Here is a 22,531-nt window from a genome sequence, read left to right on the forward strand (position 1 = left end):
TGTTTGGAGTTTGTTTTGTTACTCTTTAACTGATATTTTATGCTTAGAGAATGAAGGCAGTTCTTGCTTACGGAACTGAAAGTGTAGTATGACAATTTCGTTATCTGTACTTTACTCTTGCTGTTTTGCTTTATTCATGGTTTGCGAAGTTTGCCATGCACTTTAGAGGAATTAAAAATTAAACGAAACGCAGCCCCTTACGTTTAGCATTATTTTGACCTAAAGTGCAGATCGAACTTTCTGATGTTTCCCCTAGTGAAGAAAACAACTTTAATATCTTTATCTTTTGGACCATTCTGCATGTGTATATTGCAACTTTCTGTTATTTTATTACCGTCAATGAACTCAAATTTTGAGTTTACGATTGCTACTCCGCAGCCTTGTAATTTTGAACAAATCCAGAAACCAAGGTAACTGTTGGATCAAGTATTGGGAGAAATTTGGCTATCTGGAGGATCTTTTTGATGGAACTTTTCCATGTAACACGCATTTTGAGGACTTTTTATCTGTAACACGCATTTGAGTAATCGGGAGAGGAAAACCGTGAAAACTTATTCGGATGGCAAGGAGACTCTAAATCATATTCAGTCTACTACTTAGAAAAAAAGCGTTTGAGTTTTTTTTTTAAATTAGAGTTTAGCTAGTTTTATTTTAAACAAACGCTGCATAAACTTTGACGAAAAATAGCTAATATAGATGGGGATTATTGTGTGACAAATTTGAAGAGTTCTTGTAAAATGAAAAACATCAAAGAAGTTTAAACGGATTTGTTTATTCAAATTCAAAATAATTTTGCACTGTTATAATTTTATATAGCTTATTAGCAAAGCGGGTTCATAAAAGATAGAAAAGTGAAGAAATTTTATTTCAAAAGTAGTTGTATATTGTTGTAACCAAAAGAAATTTGTTTTTATAAAATTTAGAATTATGTGTCAGAATCATTTCACTTGCGATTTAGACTCCAATGTTTTGTCGTTAATTACTTCCTTTTAGGGAATCTTCTTCCTCTTCTTTTCTTTTTTTTTCTTTTGCTTTCAAATATTCATAAAAAATCTTTGTTTTAATGAACGAAATTTATTCTATTTAAATTTAAATAAGAAAGGAATAATTCTCATTTGAAACAAAAATGGATTTTATTACAAAAACAACAAGAATGATTTTTAATTAAAACAGATATCCTAAGGAAATGTAAAACTGTTTCTTTTTTTTTCAATTTAAAGGAACAAAGGTATTTTTATATATCCTGATTGATTTTCTTGGAACTTCTTTTGTACTTCTTCATAAATCAATTAACTTATTTTTTTTATTTGTTTCGATCATTTTATAAAAGATAAAAAAAATCGAAGATATTTCATTTTTCTAACCACCAGTAGTTTGGCAGATTTTTTTTTTCATTTAACAGGAATCTCTTTTATCTATTTTTTTTTCTAGCTGGTTATTTATTTCATATTTCTTAAAAGTAACTAAGAAATAAAATATCACATTCAATTAAATAATAGATGGGGGGTACGAATTTGATGCTAGTAAAAGATGTTTTTCCTGTTATTTTTATTTATTAAAACCATTATGTTATTAAAATTTCTTATTACTTAAACACAAAGATGCTTTTTTTAAATAACTTCTTTATTGTTCAACAAAGTTTAGTTTCTCATAAGCTGTCTTCTATTTTATAATAACTGAAAAAAATATTTTCATTTTGGCACAAGGGTTATATTTTTTTTCAAAAAGAATATTGGATCCTGGAAGAAGTATTGGGAGACATTTTGATGGTCCCCAATTGATACTCCCCATTTAAGTTACATGGAGATGAAACCACGAAGATCTTCCACGGTTAGCCTGAAGCCAAGGGAACTCTATCCGGGACCCATCTAATACTGAGGATATTTTACGTCAGTACTTTGGTCGGTGGAGTCAGCGTGCGGAATTTGTAACGACCAGCAATCACAAGGATTCGAAACCATGAAACCTCATTGGTAGATGACCACTTTAACCCCATAGCTTGTGCGGCTCAAAAACTACAGTTTGGCTTTGCCGGACCTAAATTAAGTTGAAAATGAATAAAAATTTAGACATTTTGGTTTCAAAGAAATGGAACAAACAGGTTAGAAGAACAGTTTAACGAGATTAAAATTGTAACCAATACTGCTTATATATATATACATAAATATATATATATACNTGAACCCTGGATAAAGTATTGGTAAACATTTTGTCTTTGCAGTGGAATATATTGATGGAACTACCCCGCCTTTAAATCACATGGAGAGGAAACCACGAAGATCTTCCATGGTTTGCCTGACGCCAAGGCGACTCAACCCGTGATCAATCTAATACTGAGGATATTTTGCGTCAGTACTGTGGTCGTTGGAAGCCGCTTGCGGAATTCGTATCTACCAGCTATCACAAGGATTCGAAACGATGACACTTCATTGGTAGTACGGCACTTCATTGGATCACCCTACAGTTTGGCTGTAACGGACCTGAACTTAGATAAAAATGAATAAAAGTTTAGAAATTTTTTTTTAAAGAAATGGAACAAACAGGTTAGGAGAACAATTTAACAGGACTGAAATCTTAGCTAATGCTGCTTGTATATATATTTAAAGGGATTAATAAATTATTTTACTTGATTGATGCTGAACCTAAAAAAGGAGTGTAAATAAATGACGAAATAAGTACGTATCAAGATAAATACTTAATGGAAAAAAATGAAAATGAATCATTACTGTGTTTGTGTTGAAAATGGTATTGAAAAAAGGTGTAATAGTAGATAATAAATGAACTGAAAAGAATCGAATTTATTTATTTTATTGAAGTTCGATTTTATATGAGCATTAGATTAGAAATGTAGAATTAATTACACAAAATCTGAATTCGTCTAAACTTTGTCTTAGATGAAATGATATTAATCACTCTAGGTAAGTTGACTAAATAAATTTGAAAGAGAAACCAAACTCATCATAGATAACCACAGGTTACCCTGGTTAAATGATATTATATGTATATTTAATTTTAAATTTCTTCAGTTGAGCTAGTTACTTATATAGTGGTAAATTTAATAGTATGTAGCCACTCACCGGAATAAAAAAACAAAACAAAAATTTGTGTATTAGTCGTCATGAATGATTGGTATGGTTATTTTTGGGTGCTTATCAATTTCAGAACAGGTAAAAAACGAATTCCATAGTAACTTTTTTACTCACCTATATTCGTAAAAGAGCTTCTCATTACCACGGTACTTATATAAGAGCAATATCAGTATTATTTAATACCCTATTTAATTCAACATCACTGGCGTCAATAATAATTTGGCAATTCTTTATAGCCTTCAAAAAAAGTATCGATATGAATTTGTCAATAATGACTATTAAAATATTGGTGTTGTTACTATTAATTTCGAGTATTACAATCGATTATTTTTTTAATTATTGAAAATTGAAGTAAAAAAATACTTTTGTAATAAAAATCTAAATTACGGGGGGATGTACTTTTTCGTATATGAAACCCATGAAGAAGGGCTGTAATTCTGCAACGCTGACGATTCTTAGTTAATTTTTATAATAGATACATATTGAAATATTTTTTTTCTTTCTGAAAGACTTAAGTAATGGAAAATAGACACTTATTTTGCTAGGAGAAATATAAAGAATTGCTATATTAATTACTCAAATAAATTGTGGTAATAATTTCTACTCATATTGCTTTAATTGAAGATTTTAGTAGGTACTTAAGATACTTGAATTTATACCAAGATATCTATTACATAGGCACTGTGAAAGTAAATACTTACGGAGTATCGAAAGGGATAAGTACCGGAGAAAATTATTTTTTTACTGTTAGGAATTTACCTCCAGCAATAGAATTTAGTCAAAAGGTATAGATTATAGTTAATCTTTATTTCAATGAGATGAACTTTATTTTCTAGAATCATGTTTTGCTCAAACCATCGGGAAAGGCATATAATAACGAATAAAATAATTGCAGCTTAATAAATTCTGTTGGTATACTTCTATAGTTTTGTAATGTTGATCAGAACCAATTTGTTTCTTATTTACTGTATTTCAGCTCGTATGAAGAATGGGTATTTAACTAGTATATACTTTTTTTTCATCGAATGATAAAACACGAAACAATACGCTAAATACTACAAAAACCGATTATTTTTTTTATGTGCCTTCGAAATATTGGAAAATCAAAATGAGTTACAAGCAATCGCAGCTGTTATAAGATTTTTCTCCAATTTAAAAATCGTAGTTTTTACATGAAAGTCCATCACAAAAATTTTTTTTCGAGATAAAAGCACAATTTTGAAATTTGATGCTTCTTACTTTTCTATTCGATAAAAAAATGAACTTTATTTTTCTTTCTCTAAAATACAGAAAACTTCTTTTTTATTTTGATTGATATTTGTTTAGTCTTGAAAACTAATGGCGTAAGTTGATTTATCAATACTAATCAAGTCAACCTTATGCTATTTTAATCAAATAAACCGATTGATTTATAGCTGATTTAAAGATAGAACTATTTGTTTCTATATTAATCTATTGTTAATGGATATATATTGTTATTTTTATTTCTCACTATATTTCAATTCTCATGTAAAATGTAAACGATTTATCGCTAGGCATTTACACTCAACAGATATTTATCGTCAACGAGTTTTCAAATCTGGACACAACTCGAGATGCATGTTTACGAAAATGGATACAGCTCAAATACCATGCTTTGAAAATAAACATAGCTCAAAATGTGTACTACTGAACCTAGACGCAGCTCAGATTGTATGCTTAAGAAAATGAACTTAGCTATTTATAAAGACATAGCACTTGATTTCATTTTACAAACTTCTTTTCTGTGTATAATTCTTTTTTTAAAAAAGTGCATTATTACTGAATGTTACTATAGTGAAATTAGAGAAATCTAATTAAGTTTTCAATGATACAGTTTTCATCGTTATAAATCACTTAGTCTATTTATTAAGCAAGACTTTTTTTGAGAAGCTTTTAAAATCCAACTGTCATTTTTACTAAGTTGTGGCGGAAACTATAAATGTACAGCAGTTGTTGTTAATTAGTAGGAATTTAGAGTTATAGTTTAGAGTTATGACTAAAAAGATATCGCTTGAAAAACTGCATATGCATTCTACCTAGCCAAACAGATCACGAAGCCCTTGATTGTAATTTAAAATCCAGCTACCTTTAATGACTCCATCTCTATTTTGGAAAAATTCTTCTTTTCTTTTATAGATTTTATACTACAAACTTTTATTTCTGTTAAAAGTTATTAACTGATCTGAAAAATATCCAGAATCAAGTTTGTATTATTATTTAAAAAATATCAAACTGCGGAGTGGGTCGTTGAAGACCATTGGATTAGAAAAACCAGGACTTGACCTGTAAATGATTAGGCTAAGAAAAATAAAAGTGAGATCAAAATTCCTCTCTTAGTTGTTAAGTTCCGGTTAAAAACTTACAGGATGCATTTTTTTGCTGCGTCATTTTTTACTAACACGGATTTCAAGCTGAGCCCTGAATTGAAAATTCACCACAGATATGCTAAACATTTGTGATAGAATATGTTTTGTTTGACATGCATTGCTGTCATCAGAAATTAAGAAGAAAAATTCTAAGCAATAGACGATGACAGAAATTTGTCAAAACCATATGTCGATTTGTAAACAAATCAATTTAGACATTGATTGATTTGTGCAGCTTGTTTAAGATATTGTTTACTGTTTTTGAGAAACACATCAGGTGCAATGAAAACATTTTTTCCTAATAAATGAGGTATAAATAACGGATGATTCGATTCCATTTATTTATTCTCGTAATACATTCAATCAAGTGGTAAGTATTACTTTAACCTATTAGAATTAATATCTATTAACTCGTCTAGAATATCTACAGTGTTTTTATAATTGCTTGCATCTAACATATGAACTGATTCTGCATTGATTGGTAAGAGCAATTTAGAAAAATAATCTTGGTAATTTATTGATATCATACCAAACAATTTCCAAAAATAATTTAATGATATTTGTTTCTGATATTCAACCTTCTTTACAATGTAAAGCTACGTATGGCTATTTTACACCAGGACAATCAAAACTTCAAATTTCCAATTTTATCCTGTTTTTCATCAATTATAGTTATATTTCATACTAAGATACATCAGTTATTTATAGTTATTTTATTTTTTTGACAAACATATTCCTGTCTCCGTCGCAAAACGTCACATGCGAGACAAAACCATTGAATTTATCAAAGATAATTTGATCAAATATTTTCAAACTCTTAACCATACAGTATTTTCTTTTAAATCCGTTTAAGTGTATTTATTTCCTGCTAAGACAACGAAATCATATCTAGGAGTAAAAAAGCATGCCTATTGCAGCCTTTTAATTACGAACAACAAAAAATTTGAACTATCCAGTAATATGAAAAACTTTAAAGAGAGTTCAAGCACATCATTATATGTTGTTGAAAACCTCAATACTTTGCCGAGGTATTTTTATTATTATGTAGCATTAAACATTTTGATTTGTTTACAAAACAGCAAGCTTCAACTTTTTATCTTATTAAAGTTACAGCACTAATATAAAATCTATTATTAAGCTTGCAGTGATATTATGATTTAATGTACAGTGGATAAAATGACCACCCAGAATAGCTTTTGATCTAATTATCGGATCTTAAAATTCAAGGAGTCATTTTTAATGGGATCCTGTGGCTGACCTCAAATATGCCAATTCATTAGCGCAGACATTACGAAGACATGCACAAAAGTGTATATTTTTTTTGAATAAACGTACCTTTTCTTAAACGGATTTGAATTTATGATCCCCAAAATATAGGGTGTAACCGCAATGCAGTAGTCCAAAATGTTTGTTCAAGAGAGAAAAAAGTCGCATTTTAAAAATGGGATTTTTCAGGAACTATTTGACCGATTTCCTTTAAATATTGTATTTTGCCATGTAAAATTATATTCTGTAAAATGATGTGAAAAAAATTGTAAACCTTGCAATTCAAAATTTTTCCAACTAATATTAAATCAAATTATAATAAAAAAAAATTAAAATCATTTTTTGTATAGAATTATCTTTGGGGAAATGAATTTTATAATGGTGTGTAAAAAGTTTTCATATTACTTCTAAATTTCTCGAGATATGGCGTAAAACAAAAAAAAAGCAACATTATCATGAAGGGATTCAAACTCCGGACCAAACTATAGGGACTATATTTCCCAAATTGCGGCTACCCCCAACAATTTTGTGGGGATGGTGTGCAGATATCCGAAACCGTTGAAAAAAGTTATGTTTTTTCAGAGAAAGTACGTTTTGAGTCTGATTTCGTAACTTAAAATATCATATGCACTAATTAATCAGCATACTTGAGATCACCCTCGGCAACCATCAAGGATGAGTCCGTGAAGATCCGATCATTACATCGAAAGTTACTCCGAGTTAAGGCTAAAGANTATTTCCCAGTTATGACTAAAAAGATATCGCTTGAAAAACTGCATATGCACTCTACCTAGCCAAACAGACCACGAAGCCCTTGATTGTAATTTAAAATCCAGCTACCTTTAATGACTCTATCTCTATTTTGGAAAATTTCTTCTTTTCTTTTATAGATTTTATAATACAAACTTTTATTTCTGTTAAAAGTTATTAACTGATCTGAAAAATATCCAGAATCAAGTCTGTATTTTTATTTAAAAAATATCAACCTGCGGAGTGGGTCGTTGAAGACCATTGGATTAGAAAAACCAGGACTTGACTTGTAAATGATTAGGCTAAGAATAATAAAAGTGAGATCAAAATTCCTCTCTTAGTTGTTAAATTCCGGTTAAAAACTTGAAGGATGCATTTTTTTGCTGCGTCATTTTTTACTAACACGGATTTCAAGCTGAGCCCTGAATTGAAAATTCACCACAGATATGCTAAACATTTGTGATAGAATATGTTTTGTTTGTCATGCAGTGCTGTCTTCAGAAATTAAGAAGAAAAATTCTGAGCAATAGATGATGACAGAAATGTGTCGAAACCATCTGTTGATTTGTAAACAAATCAATTTAGACATTGATTGATTTGTGCAGCTTGTTTAAGATATTGTTTACTGTTTTTGAGAAACGCATCAGGTGCAATGAAAACATTTTTTCCTAATAAATGAAGTATAAATAACGGATGATTCGATTCCATTGACTTATTCTCGTAATACATTAAATCAAGTGGTAAGTCTTACTTTAACCTACTAGAATTAATATCTATTAACTCCTCTAGAATATTTTCAGTGTTTTCATAATTACTTGCATCTAACATATGAACTGATTCTGAATTGATTGGTAAGAGAAATTTAGAAAAATAATCTTGGTAATTTTATTGATATCATACCAAACAATTTCCAAAAGTAATTTAATGATATTTGTTTCTGATATTCAACCTTCTTTACAATGTAAAGCTGCGTATGGCTATTTTACACCAGGACAATCAAAACTTCCAATTTCCAATTTTATCCTGTTTTTCATCAATTATAGTTACATTTCATACTAAGATACTTCAGCTATTTATAGTTATTTTATTTTTTCGACAAACATATTCTTGTCTCCGTCGCAAAACGTCACATGCAAGACAAAACCGTTGAATTTTCCAAAGATAATTTGATCAAATATTTTCAAACATTTAACCATACAGTATTTTCTTTTAAATCCGTTTAATTGTATTTATTTCCTGCTAAGACAGCGAAATCATACTAGGAGTAAAAAAGTATGCCTATTGCAGCCTTTTAATTATGAACAACAAAAAATTTTAACTATCCGGTAATATGAAAAACTTTAAAGGGAGTTCAAGCACATCATTATACGTTGTTGTAACCTTAATACTTTGCCGAGGTATTTTTATTATTATATGTAGCATTAAACATTTTGATTTGTTTACAAAACAGCAAGCTTTAACTTATTATCTTATTAAAGTTACAGCACTGATATAAAATCTATTATTAATCTTGCAGTGATATTATGATTTAATGTACAGTGGATAAAATGACCAACCAGAATAGCTTTTGATCTTATTATCGGATCTTAAAGTTCAAGATCTCATTTTTAATGGGATCCTGTGGCTGACCTCAAATATGCCAATTCATTAGCGCAGACATTACGAAGTCAGGCACAAAAGTGTATATTTTTTCTGAATAAACGTACCTTTTTTTAAACGGATTTGAATTTATGACCCCAAAAATGTAGGGTGTAACCGCAATGCAGTAGTCCAAAATGTTTGTTCAAGAGAGAAAAAAGTCGCATTTTAAAAATGGGAATTTTCAGGAACTATTTGACCGATTTCATTTAAATATTGTATTTTGCCATGTAAAATTATATTCTGTAAAATGATGTGAAAAAAATTGTAAACCTAGCAATTCAAAATTTTTCCAACTAATGTTAAATCAAATTATAATAAAAAAATATTTTAAAGTCATTTTTTGCATAGAATTATCTTTGGGAAATGAATTTCATAATTGTGTGTAAAAAGTTTTCATATTACTTCTAAATTTCTCGAGATATGGCGTAAAACAAAAAAAAAGCAAAATTATCTAGAAGGGATTTAAACTCCGGACCAAACTATAGGGACTATATTTTCCAAATTGCGGCTACCCCCAACAGTGGGGATGGTGTGCAGATATCCGAAACCGTTGAAAAAAAGTTATGTTTTTTCAGAAAAAGTACGTTTTGAGTCTGATTTCGTAACTTAAAATATCATATGCACTAATTAATCAGCATACTTGAGATCACCCTCGGCAACCATCAAGGATGAGTACGTGAAGATCCGATCATTACATCAAAAGTTACTCCGAGTTAAGGCTAAAGAAAAGCAGGGCTGGTTCATTCCTCTCTTAGAGCTGAAGCTACAATTTCTCTCCTCATGACGTCTCTCCACACACAAATCTCGTAGATCGCAAGCAAAGATGTTATGAAAACTCAGCATCATTCTCACTGTAAAAATGAGTTCGACTTTGTCTTGATATTAGCTTTCGAACTTTATACAATTAACACGTTATTTTCGTTCAAAAAAAATTTCTTTTCATAATATTAAAAAAAATACCATTTTAAACTGATAAAAATATTTTACTAGTTGTCGTAAATGACACTATAAATAGTTTATTTAAAAAGTTCAGTTTTAACTTTTATTAATTAAAAAAATTAAAGCATATATTGACACTTTTTTTAGCTACATATTGCTTGATAACAATAAGTTTGGTTAAATTTAGAGTCTTGATTTTAAAATATGCTGTCAATGGCAATTTGTTCATACTTATTAATTAAGAAACATCAAAAGTAAGCCCTAATTTCTGAAACAAAATAATAATTTAGGTTCCAAATAATATTAGACATTTTGCAATTGTTTAGAAATACTTAAATTTAAGAGAGTATAATTAATAGACATTAAAATTTAAGGGAATATAATTTAAAAAAATCATAAATATTTAGAATAACAACATTAAAAAATATGTTATGAAATTAGGAGAATTTTAACTATTAATTATTTATAAATTTCATTATAATTTTCTTGACTTCATCTATTTTTTGATTTTTTTGCCTGCCTTTTTTTTAAAGTAATATGAAGGTTTCTATTAAGATAGCGAATTCTCATAGAAAAGTCTTAAACGGCATAATAAACGTATTGCTGTTTTATATTAACTGGGTCATTTCGTTTGCAAAGTTGAATCGATTCGTTACATAGCGGTTCATTTACTTCAGGGAACGCCTGGAAAATTATATTTTTTCCTTTTGTGTTTCTATGAGAATTTTCGCAAGTTGCAATCGCTCAAACTGACATTTCGTTAATAATTTTAAATTTTTGCAATTCACTTCAAAAAACTAAAGAAAACCGTTATAGAAAACGAGAAATGTTTCGGAATTTGTCCCAAAGGAATACTCTAATATTAGTTAGAGCTAGTTAGACCGAATGCTCCAATAATATTTAAAGTAAGCTAAATCGAACGCGCCGTTCTTGGAGCAAAAGTGCAGGCTTTGCGCTGTTTTGACGTCACAGGAGGAAATCATAGCAAGGGCTTGGCGAGTTTTTCAGCCAGGACGTGAACCAGCACTTCTATTCTCTCTTTAACCCTAAGAGTGGCCCGTTTATTCACTGTACCTACAGTACTCCTGAGAGTGTATTGAATGGTTAAAGCTAAAAAATACTTTGAATTGAAAAAAGAAATTCTACTAACTGACGTACTTTAAAACAGCTATGTTCATGATTCTTTTTTATTACTTTTCAGAATTCCACAACATTAGAGAAAATGAACTGCTTCTCAGTGATGATATTGATCATGGTTTTTCTTCAATGTTATGCCGAAAGAGAAAGTAAATGCTTTTTTTCTCTTAAATTATGGAGTAATAAGTTTGAACGATTTAATTATATTAAGAACTGAATAGGATGGAATCTACAATTTTATAACAAAACATTCACATGCCTCTGCTCCAAATAATACACTGATACAGTTTTTTTACGATCCGATTTTTTTTCTTTGTTCAAACTCTTCATCACAATTGCAACTTACACTGTTTTTAAATATAATAATAAATATAATAATAATTTTTAAATAATTGGTTTTAAATACTTGTTCTTTCATCATATTCCATTCTTCTTATAATCTTCTTTTCTTTAAATACAAAAGGATGTAAGGATCTTACAAGTTATTACAGATCCATGTTTTGAGCTCTTAATGCCAATCATTACTTACNATTTACATAGCTGTTCATTTACTTCAGGAAACGCGTGGGAAATTATATTTTTTCCTTTTGTGTTTCTATGAGAATTTTTACAAATTCCAATATAATTTTATTAACAATTTTAAATTTTTGTAATTCACTTCAAAAAACTGAAGAAAACAGTTATAGAAAAGAAGGAATGTTTCGGAATTTGTCACAAAGGAATACTCTAATATTAATTAGAGCTAGTTAGAGCGAAGGCTCCAATAATATTTAAAGTAAGTTAAATCGAACGCGCCGTTCTTGGAGCAAAAGTGCAAGCTTTACGCTGTTCTGACGTCACAGGGGGAAATCATAGCTTGGGCTTGACGAGAGTTTCTTCCAAGGAGTGAACCAGCCCTTCTATTCTCTCTTTAGCGCTGAGAGTGGCCCGTTTATTCCCAGCACCTACAGTACTTTTGAGAGTGTATTGAAATGGTTAGAGCTAAAATATACTTGAAATGAAAAAAGAAATTTTCTTAACAGATATATTTTAAAACAGCTATTTTGATGATTCTTTCTTAATACTTTTCAGAATTCCACAGCAATTGAGAAAATGAACTCCTTCTCAGTGATGATATTGATCATGTTTTTCCTTCAATGTTATGCCGAAAGAGAAAGTAAATACTTTTTTTTCTTAAATTATGGAGTAATAAGATTGAACCATTTAATTATATTAAGAACTGAATAGGATGGAATCTACAATTTTATAACAAAACATTCATATGCCTCTGCTCCAAATAATACACTGATACAGTTTTTTTACGATCCGATTTTTTTTCTTTGTTCAAACTCTTCATCACAATTGCAACTTACACTGTTTTTAAATATAATAATAATTTTTAAATAATTGCTTTTAAATACTTGTTCATTCATCATATTCCATTCTTCTTATAATCTTCTTTTCTTTAAATACAAAAGGATGTAAGGATTTTACAAGTTATTACAGATCCATGTTTTGAGCTTTTAATGCCAATCATTACTTACTTTAGGAAAAGTTTTTCATAACATTAACAAAAAATCTCGTTTCCAGCTCCAAATTAAAATTTGACAGTAATGATAAGCTATTAATTTAAGATGAAATTTAATTGACGACAAAAATCTATTCATTGAATTTCCAATATAAGTGACTTAAACTCACTCAGTTTTAACAAGCTCAGATTTATTGTCGCTAATAACAAATACATTATAATAACAGTATTATTAAAAACTAAATTTGCATTGTAACACTAGACGCTTGTCTTAAAGTATGCTAATAATTGATGATAGAGCGTAATTTTAATTTCCAATTTTTCAAAAAAGCATTGTATTGGTAGACCAGGTGACAAGGGAACTCCTAGATCGAGTATTGGGAGAAATTTTGAATTCGTGGAGGACATTTTAATGGAGCAAACCCGCATTTGCGTTACATGGAGAGGAAAAAAAACGAGAACCTCCCATGGTTAGCCTGAAAGCAATGGGACTCTAACCCATGATCCCTGTACAACTGAGGATATATCATGTTATCACTGTGGTCGGTGCAAGCCCTATGCGGAATTCGTATCGACTGGGATTCAAGCCCGGTTCACCTCATTGGAAGCGAACTCTCTATCCCCTGAGCCTTCGCGACTCAATGTTTCAATTAGATCATCTCTCTAAAAATAATCATCCAGATTAATTTTGCTTTTATTTTGAATGCATTAAATGTATGAAGTCGGATTAGGAGCCCACTCTGATAAAACATAAAAGGCATTGCTTATTTTAAGTAAACAGACAAATGGTAAACTAAATTTAGTTCAAAAACATGGTCAAATATGGAAGGATAACTGAATTATTAATGGTTTTTAAATCCAGTCTTTTACGAAGATAATAAAAATTGAAGACTTTTGACAGCAGTTTTTGAATCCTTTCTTGATTTATATTTACATAATTATGGCCCGTATCATTATCCTTATTTGAAATAAGAAAATTGTAGTTCGAATCTTATAAATAATTAAATTATTGCACTGTATAAAAATATATTACATTTACATACATTTGAAGTAATTAGTAATTTTTGACTTTATAGTGGTACCCCAAGAACCTGTTGATGACTGCGGACCTCAAGGTGGTTGCAGGTTCACACACAGCTCAGGTTTGTTTGTTTTTTTAAATAATCCGTTTTAAATACTTGTTCATTCATTATATTCCATTCTTCTTATAATTTTCTTTTTTTAAATACAAAAGGAAGTAAGGATCTTACAAGGTATAATAGATCCATGTTTTGAGTGTCTAATGCCAAACATTACTTATTTTAAGGAAATATTTTCATAACATTGAAAAAAAAATCTCGTTCGTAGCTCCATATTACTATTTGACAGTATTGATACACTAATAATTTAAGATGAAATTTAATTGACGACAAAAATCTATTCATTGAATTTCAATATAAGTGATTTAACCTCAGTTTCAAGAATCTCAGATTTATTGTTGCTAATAACAAATGTATTATAAAGACAATATTAAAAATAATCAAGTTTGCCTTGTGACACTAGACGTTCGTCTTAAAGTATACTAATAACTGATAGTCCAGCGTAATTTTAATTTCCTATTAAGCAATTAATTTTGTATTGGTAGGCCAGGTATTTATTAGTAATGCAATACTTAGATATTTAGATTCGCGTTAATGGTACCAAATATTTATTAGTACTTTGAAAACTTTTAATAAAAATATAACCTTAAAACAAAAATTGCATTATATTAAAATATTTTGAGAAAATTGCATCCATGTCGATAACTAATTGATCGGGATTTTAGATTAAAAATGTCTCAAGGCTATAAGTTTTAGATTTAACGTTACAGAACGTTTTAAGTGTATTATAGATGCTTATGCTTTTTTTATAAAGGAACAATAAACTTATTCTTAAGATTTCTACATGAGTTAAAATTCTAAAAATATTCAGATAAATATATTATATTTAGCTATTTCATAACCAGCACTGGAAAGGTGACCCAATTTTTATTTCACTAATATTAATGTTTACCTTCATAAACTAGCAAACTTAAGCCAACCTAAAGGACAAACATTCGTGTAGAAATGCTTTTAGGAACTAATTACGCATGTCCGACACAGAGAGCACAAGCATGGTGACTGTGATATCAATGCAACAACATATGTTTAAATTTTATTATTTTATAACCGTCGTTGCACCACCAACCCCATTTAATAGGTTTACGACTACTAATGGTCATCTCCGTGGCCTTCTAATTTTGAAAACTTTCTAGAAGTCAAGGGAACTCCTACATCGAGTATTGGGAGAAATTTCGCTGTTGTGAAGGACATTTTAATGGAGCTAACCCGCATTTGCGTTACATGGAGAGGAAGACCATGAGAACCTCTCACTGTTAGCCTGGCGCAAAGGGGACTCTAACCCATGATCCGTTGTTATCACTGTGAGAATTCGTATCGCGAGGATTCGCATCCGGTTCGCCTCATTGGAAGCGAACGCTCTATCACCTGAGCCTTCGCGACTCAATGTTTCGAATGCATTACATTTAATGACGTCAGAGTCAGAGCACACTCTCTTACATAAAACATAAAATACATTGCATATTTTAAATAAACAGACAAATGATAAACTAAGTCTAGTTCAAAAATATGGGCAAATGTGGAAAGATAACTGAATCAATGGTTTTTAAATCCCATCTTTTGCAAAGATAATAAAAAATTAAGACTTTTATTTTTAAGTTCATATGTTTTACTTGCTATATTTTTGACAGTAGCTTTTAGCATCGATTCTTGATTTATAATGACATAATTACGGCCCGTCTCATGATCCTCATTTCAGATAAGAAAATTGTAGTTCTAATCTTATTAATAATTAATTTATTGCACTGTATTAAAATATATTACATTTAAATATATTTGAAGTAATTAGTAATTTTTGACTTTATAGTGGAACTCCTAGAACCTGTTGATGACTGTGGACCTCATGGTGGTTGCGGGTTCAAATACAACCCAGGTTTGTTTTGTTTTTTTAAAAATAATCCGTTTTAAATACTTGTTCATTCATTATATTCCATTCTTCTTATAATTTTCTTTTTTTAAATACAAAAGGATGTCAGGATCTTACAATGTATAATAGATCCATGTTTTGAGTGTCTAATGCCAAACATTATTTATTTTAAGGAAATATTTTCATAACATTAAAAAAAAAAAATCCCGTTCACAGCTCCATATTACTATTTGACAGTATTGATACACTAATAATTTAAGATGAAATTTAATTGACGACAAAAATCTATTCATTGAATTTCAATATAAGTGATTTAAACTCCCTCATTTTCAAGAAGCTCAGATTTATTGTTGCTAATAACAAATGTATTATAAAAACTATATTAAAAATAATCAAGTTTGCCCTGTGTCACTAGACGTTCGTCTTAAAGTATACTAATAACTGATAGTCCAGCGTAATTTTAATTTCCTATTAAGCAATTAATTTTGTATTGGTAGACCAGGCATTTATCAGTAATGTAATACTTAGATATTTAGATTCCCGTTAATGGTACCAAATATTTATTAGTACTTTGAAAACTTTTAATAAAAATATAACTTTAAAACAAAAATTGCATTATATTCAAATATTTTGAGAAAATTGCATCCATGTCGATAATTATTTGATCGGGATTTTAGATTAAAATGTTTCAAGGCTATAAGCTTTAGTTTTAACTTTACAGAACGTTTTAAGTGTAGTATAGATGCTTATGCTTTTTTTTATAAAGGAACAATAAACTTATTCTTAAGATTTCTACATGAGTTAAAATTCTAAAAATATTCAGATTAATATATTATATTTAGCTATTTCATAACCAGCACTGGAAAGGTGACCCAATTTTTATTTCACTAATATTAATGTTCACCTTCGTAAACTAGCAAACTTAAGCCAACCTAAAGGACAAACATTCGTGTAGGAATGCTTGTAGGAACTAATTACGCATGTCCGACCCACAGAGCACAAGCACGGTGACTGTGATATCAATGCAACAACATATGTTTATTTTTTTTAATTTTATAACCGTCGTTGAACAGCCGACCGAATTTAATGGGTTTACGACTACTAATGGTCAACTCCGTGGCCTTCTAATTTTGAAATCTTTCTAGAAGACAAGGGAACTCCTAGATCGAGTATTGGGAGAAATTTCGCTGTCGTGAAGGACATTTTACTGGAGCTAACCCGCATTTGCGTTACATAGAGAGGAAGACCACGAGAACCTCCCACGGTTAGCCTGGCGCCGAAGGGACTCTAACCCATGACCTGTCTACCACTGAGGATATATCATGTTATCACTGTGGTCGGCGCGAGCCGAATGCAGAATTCGTATCGCGAGGATTCGCATCCGGTTCGCCTCATTGGAAGCGAACGCTCTGTAACCTGAGCCTTCGCGACTCAATGTTTCGTATGCATTAAATTTAATGACGTCAGAGTCGGAGCACACTCTGTTACATAAAACATAAAATACATTGCATATTTTAAGTAAACAGACAAATGATAAACTAAGTCTAGTTCAAAAATATGGGCAAATGTGGAAAGATAACTGAGTCAATGGTTTTTAAATCCCATCTTTTGCAAAGATAATAAAAATTTAAAACAATATTTTTAAGTTGATATGTTTTACTTGCTATATATTTTTGACAGTAGCATTTAACATCGATTCTTGATTTATAATGACATAATTACGGCCCGTCTCATGATCCTTATTTCAGATAAGAAAATTGTAGTTCTAATCTTATTAATAATTAATTCATTGCACTGTATAAAAATATATTACATTTAAATATAGTTGAAGTAATTAGTAATTTTTGACTTTGTAGTGGTACCCCAAGAACCTGTTGATGACTGCGGACCTTATGGTTGTGGGCTCAAATCCAACCCAGGTTTGTTTTTTTTTCAAATATTTGGTTTTAAATACTTGTTCATTCATTATGTTCCGTTTGTCTTATAATTTTATTTTTTTAAATGCAAAAGGGTGTTAGGATCATACAAGGTATAGTAGATCCTTGTTTTGAGCTTCGAAAGCAAAACATTATTTATTTTAAGGAAAGATTTTTATAACATTAAAAAAAAATCTCGTTTCCAGCTCCATATTACTATTTGACAGTAATGATACACTGAAAATTTAAGATGAAATTTAATTGACGACAAAAATCTATTCATTGAATTTCCATTGTAAGTGATTTCGACATCCTAATCGACCATATGATCCAACACGACCTGATCAGGCTTCATACACACAGTAACCTTACTACCTCTTATACCAACAATGCGCAAGGCAACCCAGACTTTACCATTGGTAACCGCGAGGGTGAAACTTTAGTCAATGACTGGTTCATAAGTGGCGAACATAATGCGAGCTACCATAGACACATCATTTTCAACGTAAACCAAGAAACTATTCAACCAACATCCAACAGACTCAAAACAAACTTCGGCTATCATGAGAAATTCACACGACTAATTAAAAACAATGCACACAGTCTCAACACAGAATGCGAAGCAACTGCAACAGCAACATAATTAGATAAGGCTACACCACTGTCGCAGAGCTTCGGTCGGCGTTCTGCGCATGCGCACTGGGTACCTACATCTATTGCCCACGCACTGACGCTATTGCAGTCTTATTCTTCTTGTTTACGTTGTTTACTGAGTGTTTAAGACGCCTCCGATAATCGTGAGTCCCGCTGACTGTGAACTGCGGACTGTTATAAGATTTCTTAGTGCTAAAGGCCCAAAACCGATTGATATTCATCGTGAGATCTGTGCAGTTTATGGACAAAACATTATGAGTGATGGAATGGTAAGAAAGTGGGTGAGAGCAATTAAAGAAAGCTGCACAAATGTGCATGGTGAACAACGGAGTAGGCGTCCTTCAGTAGTTAATAAAAAAGTTTGGTGCAGGAAGTGGACAATAAGGTTAGAGAAAACAGACGCTTCACGATTTCCTCCTGGTGTTTTGACTTTCCTAATGTAGTGTTTTGTATATCATTGTGATCGAGCACTTGAATTACCGAAAATTGTGCTCACGCTGAGTACCAAAAATGTTGACGGATGAGCACAAAACTAACCGTTTAGGCAGTGCATTGACATTCCTTGAACGGTACCACAACGACGGTGATGATTTCTTAAGCCAAATTGTTACGGGCGATGAAACATGGGTGGCCTACGTCACACCAGAATCAAAGCAACAGTCCATGGAAAGGCGGCGTTTAGATTCACACAGAAAAGTAAAGTTTAAGCAAACAATTTCTGCTCGGAAAGTCATGCGCACAGTTTTTTGAGACAGAAAAGTAGTATTGCTTGTAGAATTTATGCTTCATAATGAGATAATCAATGCAGCAGCTTATTGTCAGGCATTTAACTATCTGCGCCGTTCTACTCAGAACAAAAGACGAGGCAATTTGAGGAAGGGCATCGTTGTGCTGCATGACAATGTTTGTCCGCATGTGGCTAATCAGGTCAAATATCTCAGCACATCTTTAAAATGAGAAACTCTAGATCATCCTCCATACAACCCTGATCTAGCCCCTAGTGACTACCATCTGTTCCTGCACTTGAAAAAACACCTAGGCGGTCAGCGTCTTAGAGACGATGACGAAGTCAAAACAGTTGTGATGCAGTGGCTAAGTAGTCAGGTGGCAGACTTCTATGAGGAGGGTATTCAAAAACTGGCACAACGTTATGACAAGTGCCTCAATGGTAAAGGAAATTATGTAGAAAAGAAGATAAAGGTACAGGCTTCCATGTAAAAATAAAAGTATTGAGATATCTTTGCACGTCTTCTTTTAATTTCAAAACGGTACTTACTTAAAAAACACGCCTCGTATTATATTTAGCTATTTTATAACCAGCACTGGAAGGCCGAACCAATTTTTATTTCACTAATATTAATATTCACCTTCGTAAACTGAAAAACTTAAGTCAACCTAAAGGATAAACTTTCGTGTAGGAATGCTTTTGCGAACTAATTACGCTGGTCTTACACAGAGAGCACAGGCCTGTGATATCAATGCAACAACATATGTTTAAATTTTTGATTTTATAGCCGTCGGTAAACAGCAGACACAATTTTATGGGCTTACGACTACTAATGTTCCAATCCATTGCCTTCTAATTTTTAACCCAATCCAGAAGACAAGGGAACTCCTAGATTGACTATTGGGAGAAATTTTGCCTTCGTGGAGAACATTTTGATGGAGCTTTATCCGCATTTGCGTTACATGGCGAGGAAGAACACGAGAACCTCCAACGCTTAGCCGGACTCCAAGAGGACTCTAACACATGATCCGTCTACCACTCAGGATATATCATGTTAAAACTGTGGTCGGCGCGAGCCGGATGCGGAATTCGTATCGACTGGGATACGAATCCGGTTCGCCTCATTGGAAGCGAAAGCTGCATCTCATGAGACTTCGCGACTTAATGTTTCAATTACATCATCTCTCTAAAAAGAATCATCCAGAGTATTTTTTTTTCATTTGAGTGCATTAAAATTAATGAAGTCCGAGACGGTACCCGCTCTGTTACATAAAACATAAAATGCATTACATATTTTATGTAAACAGTCAAAAGGTAAACTATGACTAGTCCAAAAATATGGGCAAATATGGAAGGATAACTGAATTATTAATGGTTTTTAAATCCTGTCCATAACAAAGATAATAAAAATTTAAGACTTTCATTTTTAAGTTGATATGTTTTACTTGCTACATTTTTGACAGTAGCTCTTTGCATCGATTCTTGATTTATAATCACATAATTGTGGCCCGTCTCATGATCCTTATTTCTGATAAGAAAATGGTAGTTCAAATCTTATTAATAATTAATTTATTGCTCTGTATAAATATATTGCATTTAAATAATATTTGAAGTAATTTGTAATTTTTGACTTTATAGTGGTACCCCTAGATGATGAGGACTGCAGATCCGATGGTTGCCGGTTCAAATCCCCCGCAGCGTATGGATGTTTCTCTCTCTCTCTCTCTGTGTCCTATGTCCTTTCTTCTTTGTGATTGCGTGAATGTAACCCGCCCTATAAACGGCTTTGTGGTTGTTTGACGTGGGCGACGCTGCTCCACCGCCGTGTCTTCGCCATAGGTGCCCACTGGGAATCGATAAGAGAGTAGCAGTTCTGGTATTTTTGAGGCCAATGAGAAATTGACCCAAGTGCTTGCCATTAACCAAAAAAAAAAAAAAAAAAGAATAATTCATCCTTTTTATTAGTGGCATTGTTTCCTTGCATGAAAGTATTCAACTAAGTACTTTTCGAACTAACTTCATCTTTTTCCATTGTAGTAAAACTTCCTATAATTTCAAAATAACTTACATAATATGAATAGAAATAACGAATTCTAAACAATTGTTTGAATTAATTTGTAATAACACTCATAGATCGATAATAATTTTTTCAGTAATTTTCACCTAGTTTTTAATACAAAAAATGTATATATACAATAAAATCACTTATGAGTTTTATGAAGTAAATGATAAAAAACGAAAAATATAAATGATATTGTAATTTTATTATATATTTGCTATATATTTAATAAGCTACACAATTATACAAGAAAACACATGCGAAAGACTATTACAATTGTAAGCAATAAATGCTTATAGACAGTTTCTTAAAATACAGTTGATTAAGGAAGTTTGAGATATTTTTAAATATTTACGTAATCTCAATAGTGTTATTGAAATTCTAAACGTTATAACTTTCCTTTCGGAGAGCAATGAAATATCACAGAATCGAATTGAATGTAGGGTTAAATAGTTCAAATCTAAAAAATGATATACTGCTCCAAGAAAAATGATTTTTTCAAATAAAGTATCATAAATTTGAGATAATTTTTTCTTTGATAAAGTGATGTAAAATTATCTAAAAATTTTCTGTGATTCTATGTTTACTCAAGATAAAAGCAACAAAAAAACTTCAAGCATCAAACGTTATAAAAACATCAACATATAGCTCTTTAATGAACATTTTTCAATTTTTTGTTTGAATTTTATTTTGTAGCTCTAAATTTATTAATTGTTCAGATTTATACAACTTCTTCTTATATTGTCAAAATGATATTACTTTTCTTTTCAGTGACCAATAAGATATGAGTTTTCAGCCACATAAAATTTTTACGAGAAGGAACAAGGTGTAATTCCTCCTGTGTTGAAATTCCAACAAATGATTATTGCATGAACTGTTGGAAAGCTGGTTAATTCATACTAATGTATTGGTGATAATATTCAACAAAATATATCTGGTGTCAATGATGCTATTTATAAACATTGATATTAAGGAATCTAATAAAAATTTATGTTAAATTAAATTGAGTATGTACTTATTTTTAAATATTAATCAACTTCAAAAATTCTTTTACGAGTGTTTTTATTCATAATTTTGCGGTGAAACAGTGAACCCGGTACCAAGTTTCGAATTCAGAGCTCTTTAATGACTCTCTCACCTGCTTAGCATTATCTTAAATTCAATTTAGAAATATATATGTTGCGGCGAATGACCAAAATTGGTGGTTGTTGACTTTCACCGGTGAATGTCGACAAACACCAAATACGTTGAAGAAAGATCGAATGTTTCATTCCATTCTAGTACATTCGGACCCTCACCGGTGTATGTCAACAATCACATAGTCGCTTTGTTGAATGTCTGAAATATTTGTTATGTCCAATTTTATATTAATTTATTCGTTTATATTATTATATTTATTTGATATATTTATATTTATTCTGTATTTTAATACTTACTGACGATAGATTAGAAGAAA

At 30.9% G+C, this 22,531-nt stretch overlaps 2 protein-coding genes across 4 annotated transcripts in view; one reads left to right on the top strand and one right to left on the bottom strand.

Annotated features, from left to right (window-relative positions):
- The window catches only part of LOC107452869 (uncharacterized), a 31,028-nt gene extending 8,950 nt beyond the window's left edge, over positions 1–22,078 (top strand). Inside the window, exons 2-7 of one of the 3 annotated variants that reach the window (XM_071178519.1) lie at positions 11,274–11,358; positions 13,793–13,858; positions 15,660–15,725; positions 17,576–17,638; positions 20,655–20,715; positions 21,847–22,078. In XM_071178519.1, the coding sequence (XP_071034620.1) occupies positions 11,274–11,358; positions 13,793–13,858; positions 15,660–15,725; positions 17,576–17,638; positions 20,655–20,715; positions 21,847–21,856 (351 nt within the window). In that variant the 3' untranslated portion in view covers positions 21,857–22,078. The remainder of the gene's footprint in view (positions 1–11,273; positions 11,359–13,792; positions 13,859–15,659; positions 15,726–17,575; positions 17,639–20,654; positions 20,716–21,846) is intronic. The other 2 variants (XM_071178520.1, XM_071178521.1) reach the window with 2 other exon arrangements.
- The window catches only part of LOC107453428 (uncharacterized), a 50,302-nt gene that overhangs the window by 10,933 nt on the left and 16,838 nt on the right, over positions 1–22,531 (bottom strand). The window lies entirely within an intron of this gene.

Source organism: Parasteatoda tepidariorum, chromosome 3 (genome assembly GCF_043381705.1).
Source record: "Parasteatoda tepidariorum isolate YZ-2023 chromosome 3, CAS_Ptep_4.0, whole genome shotgun sequence".
In the NCBI taxonomy this organism is placed as follows: domain Eukaryota; kingdom Metazoa; phylum Arthropoda; class Arachnida; order Araneae; family Theridiidae; genus Parasteatoda; species Parasteatoda tepidariorum.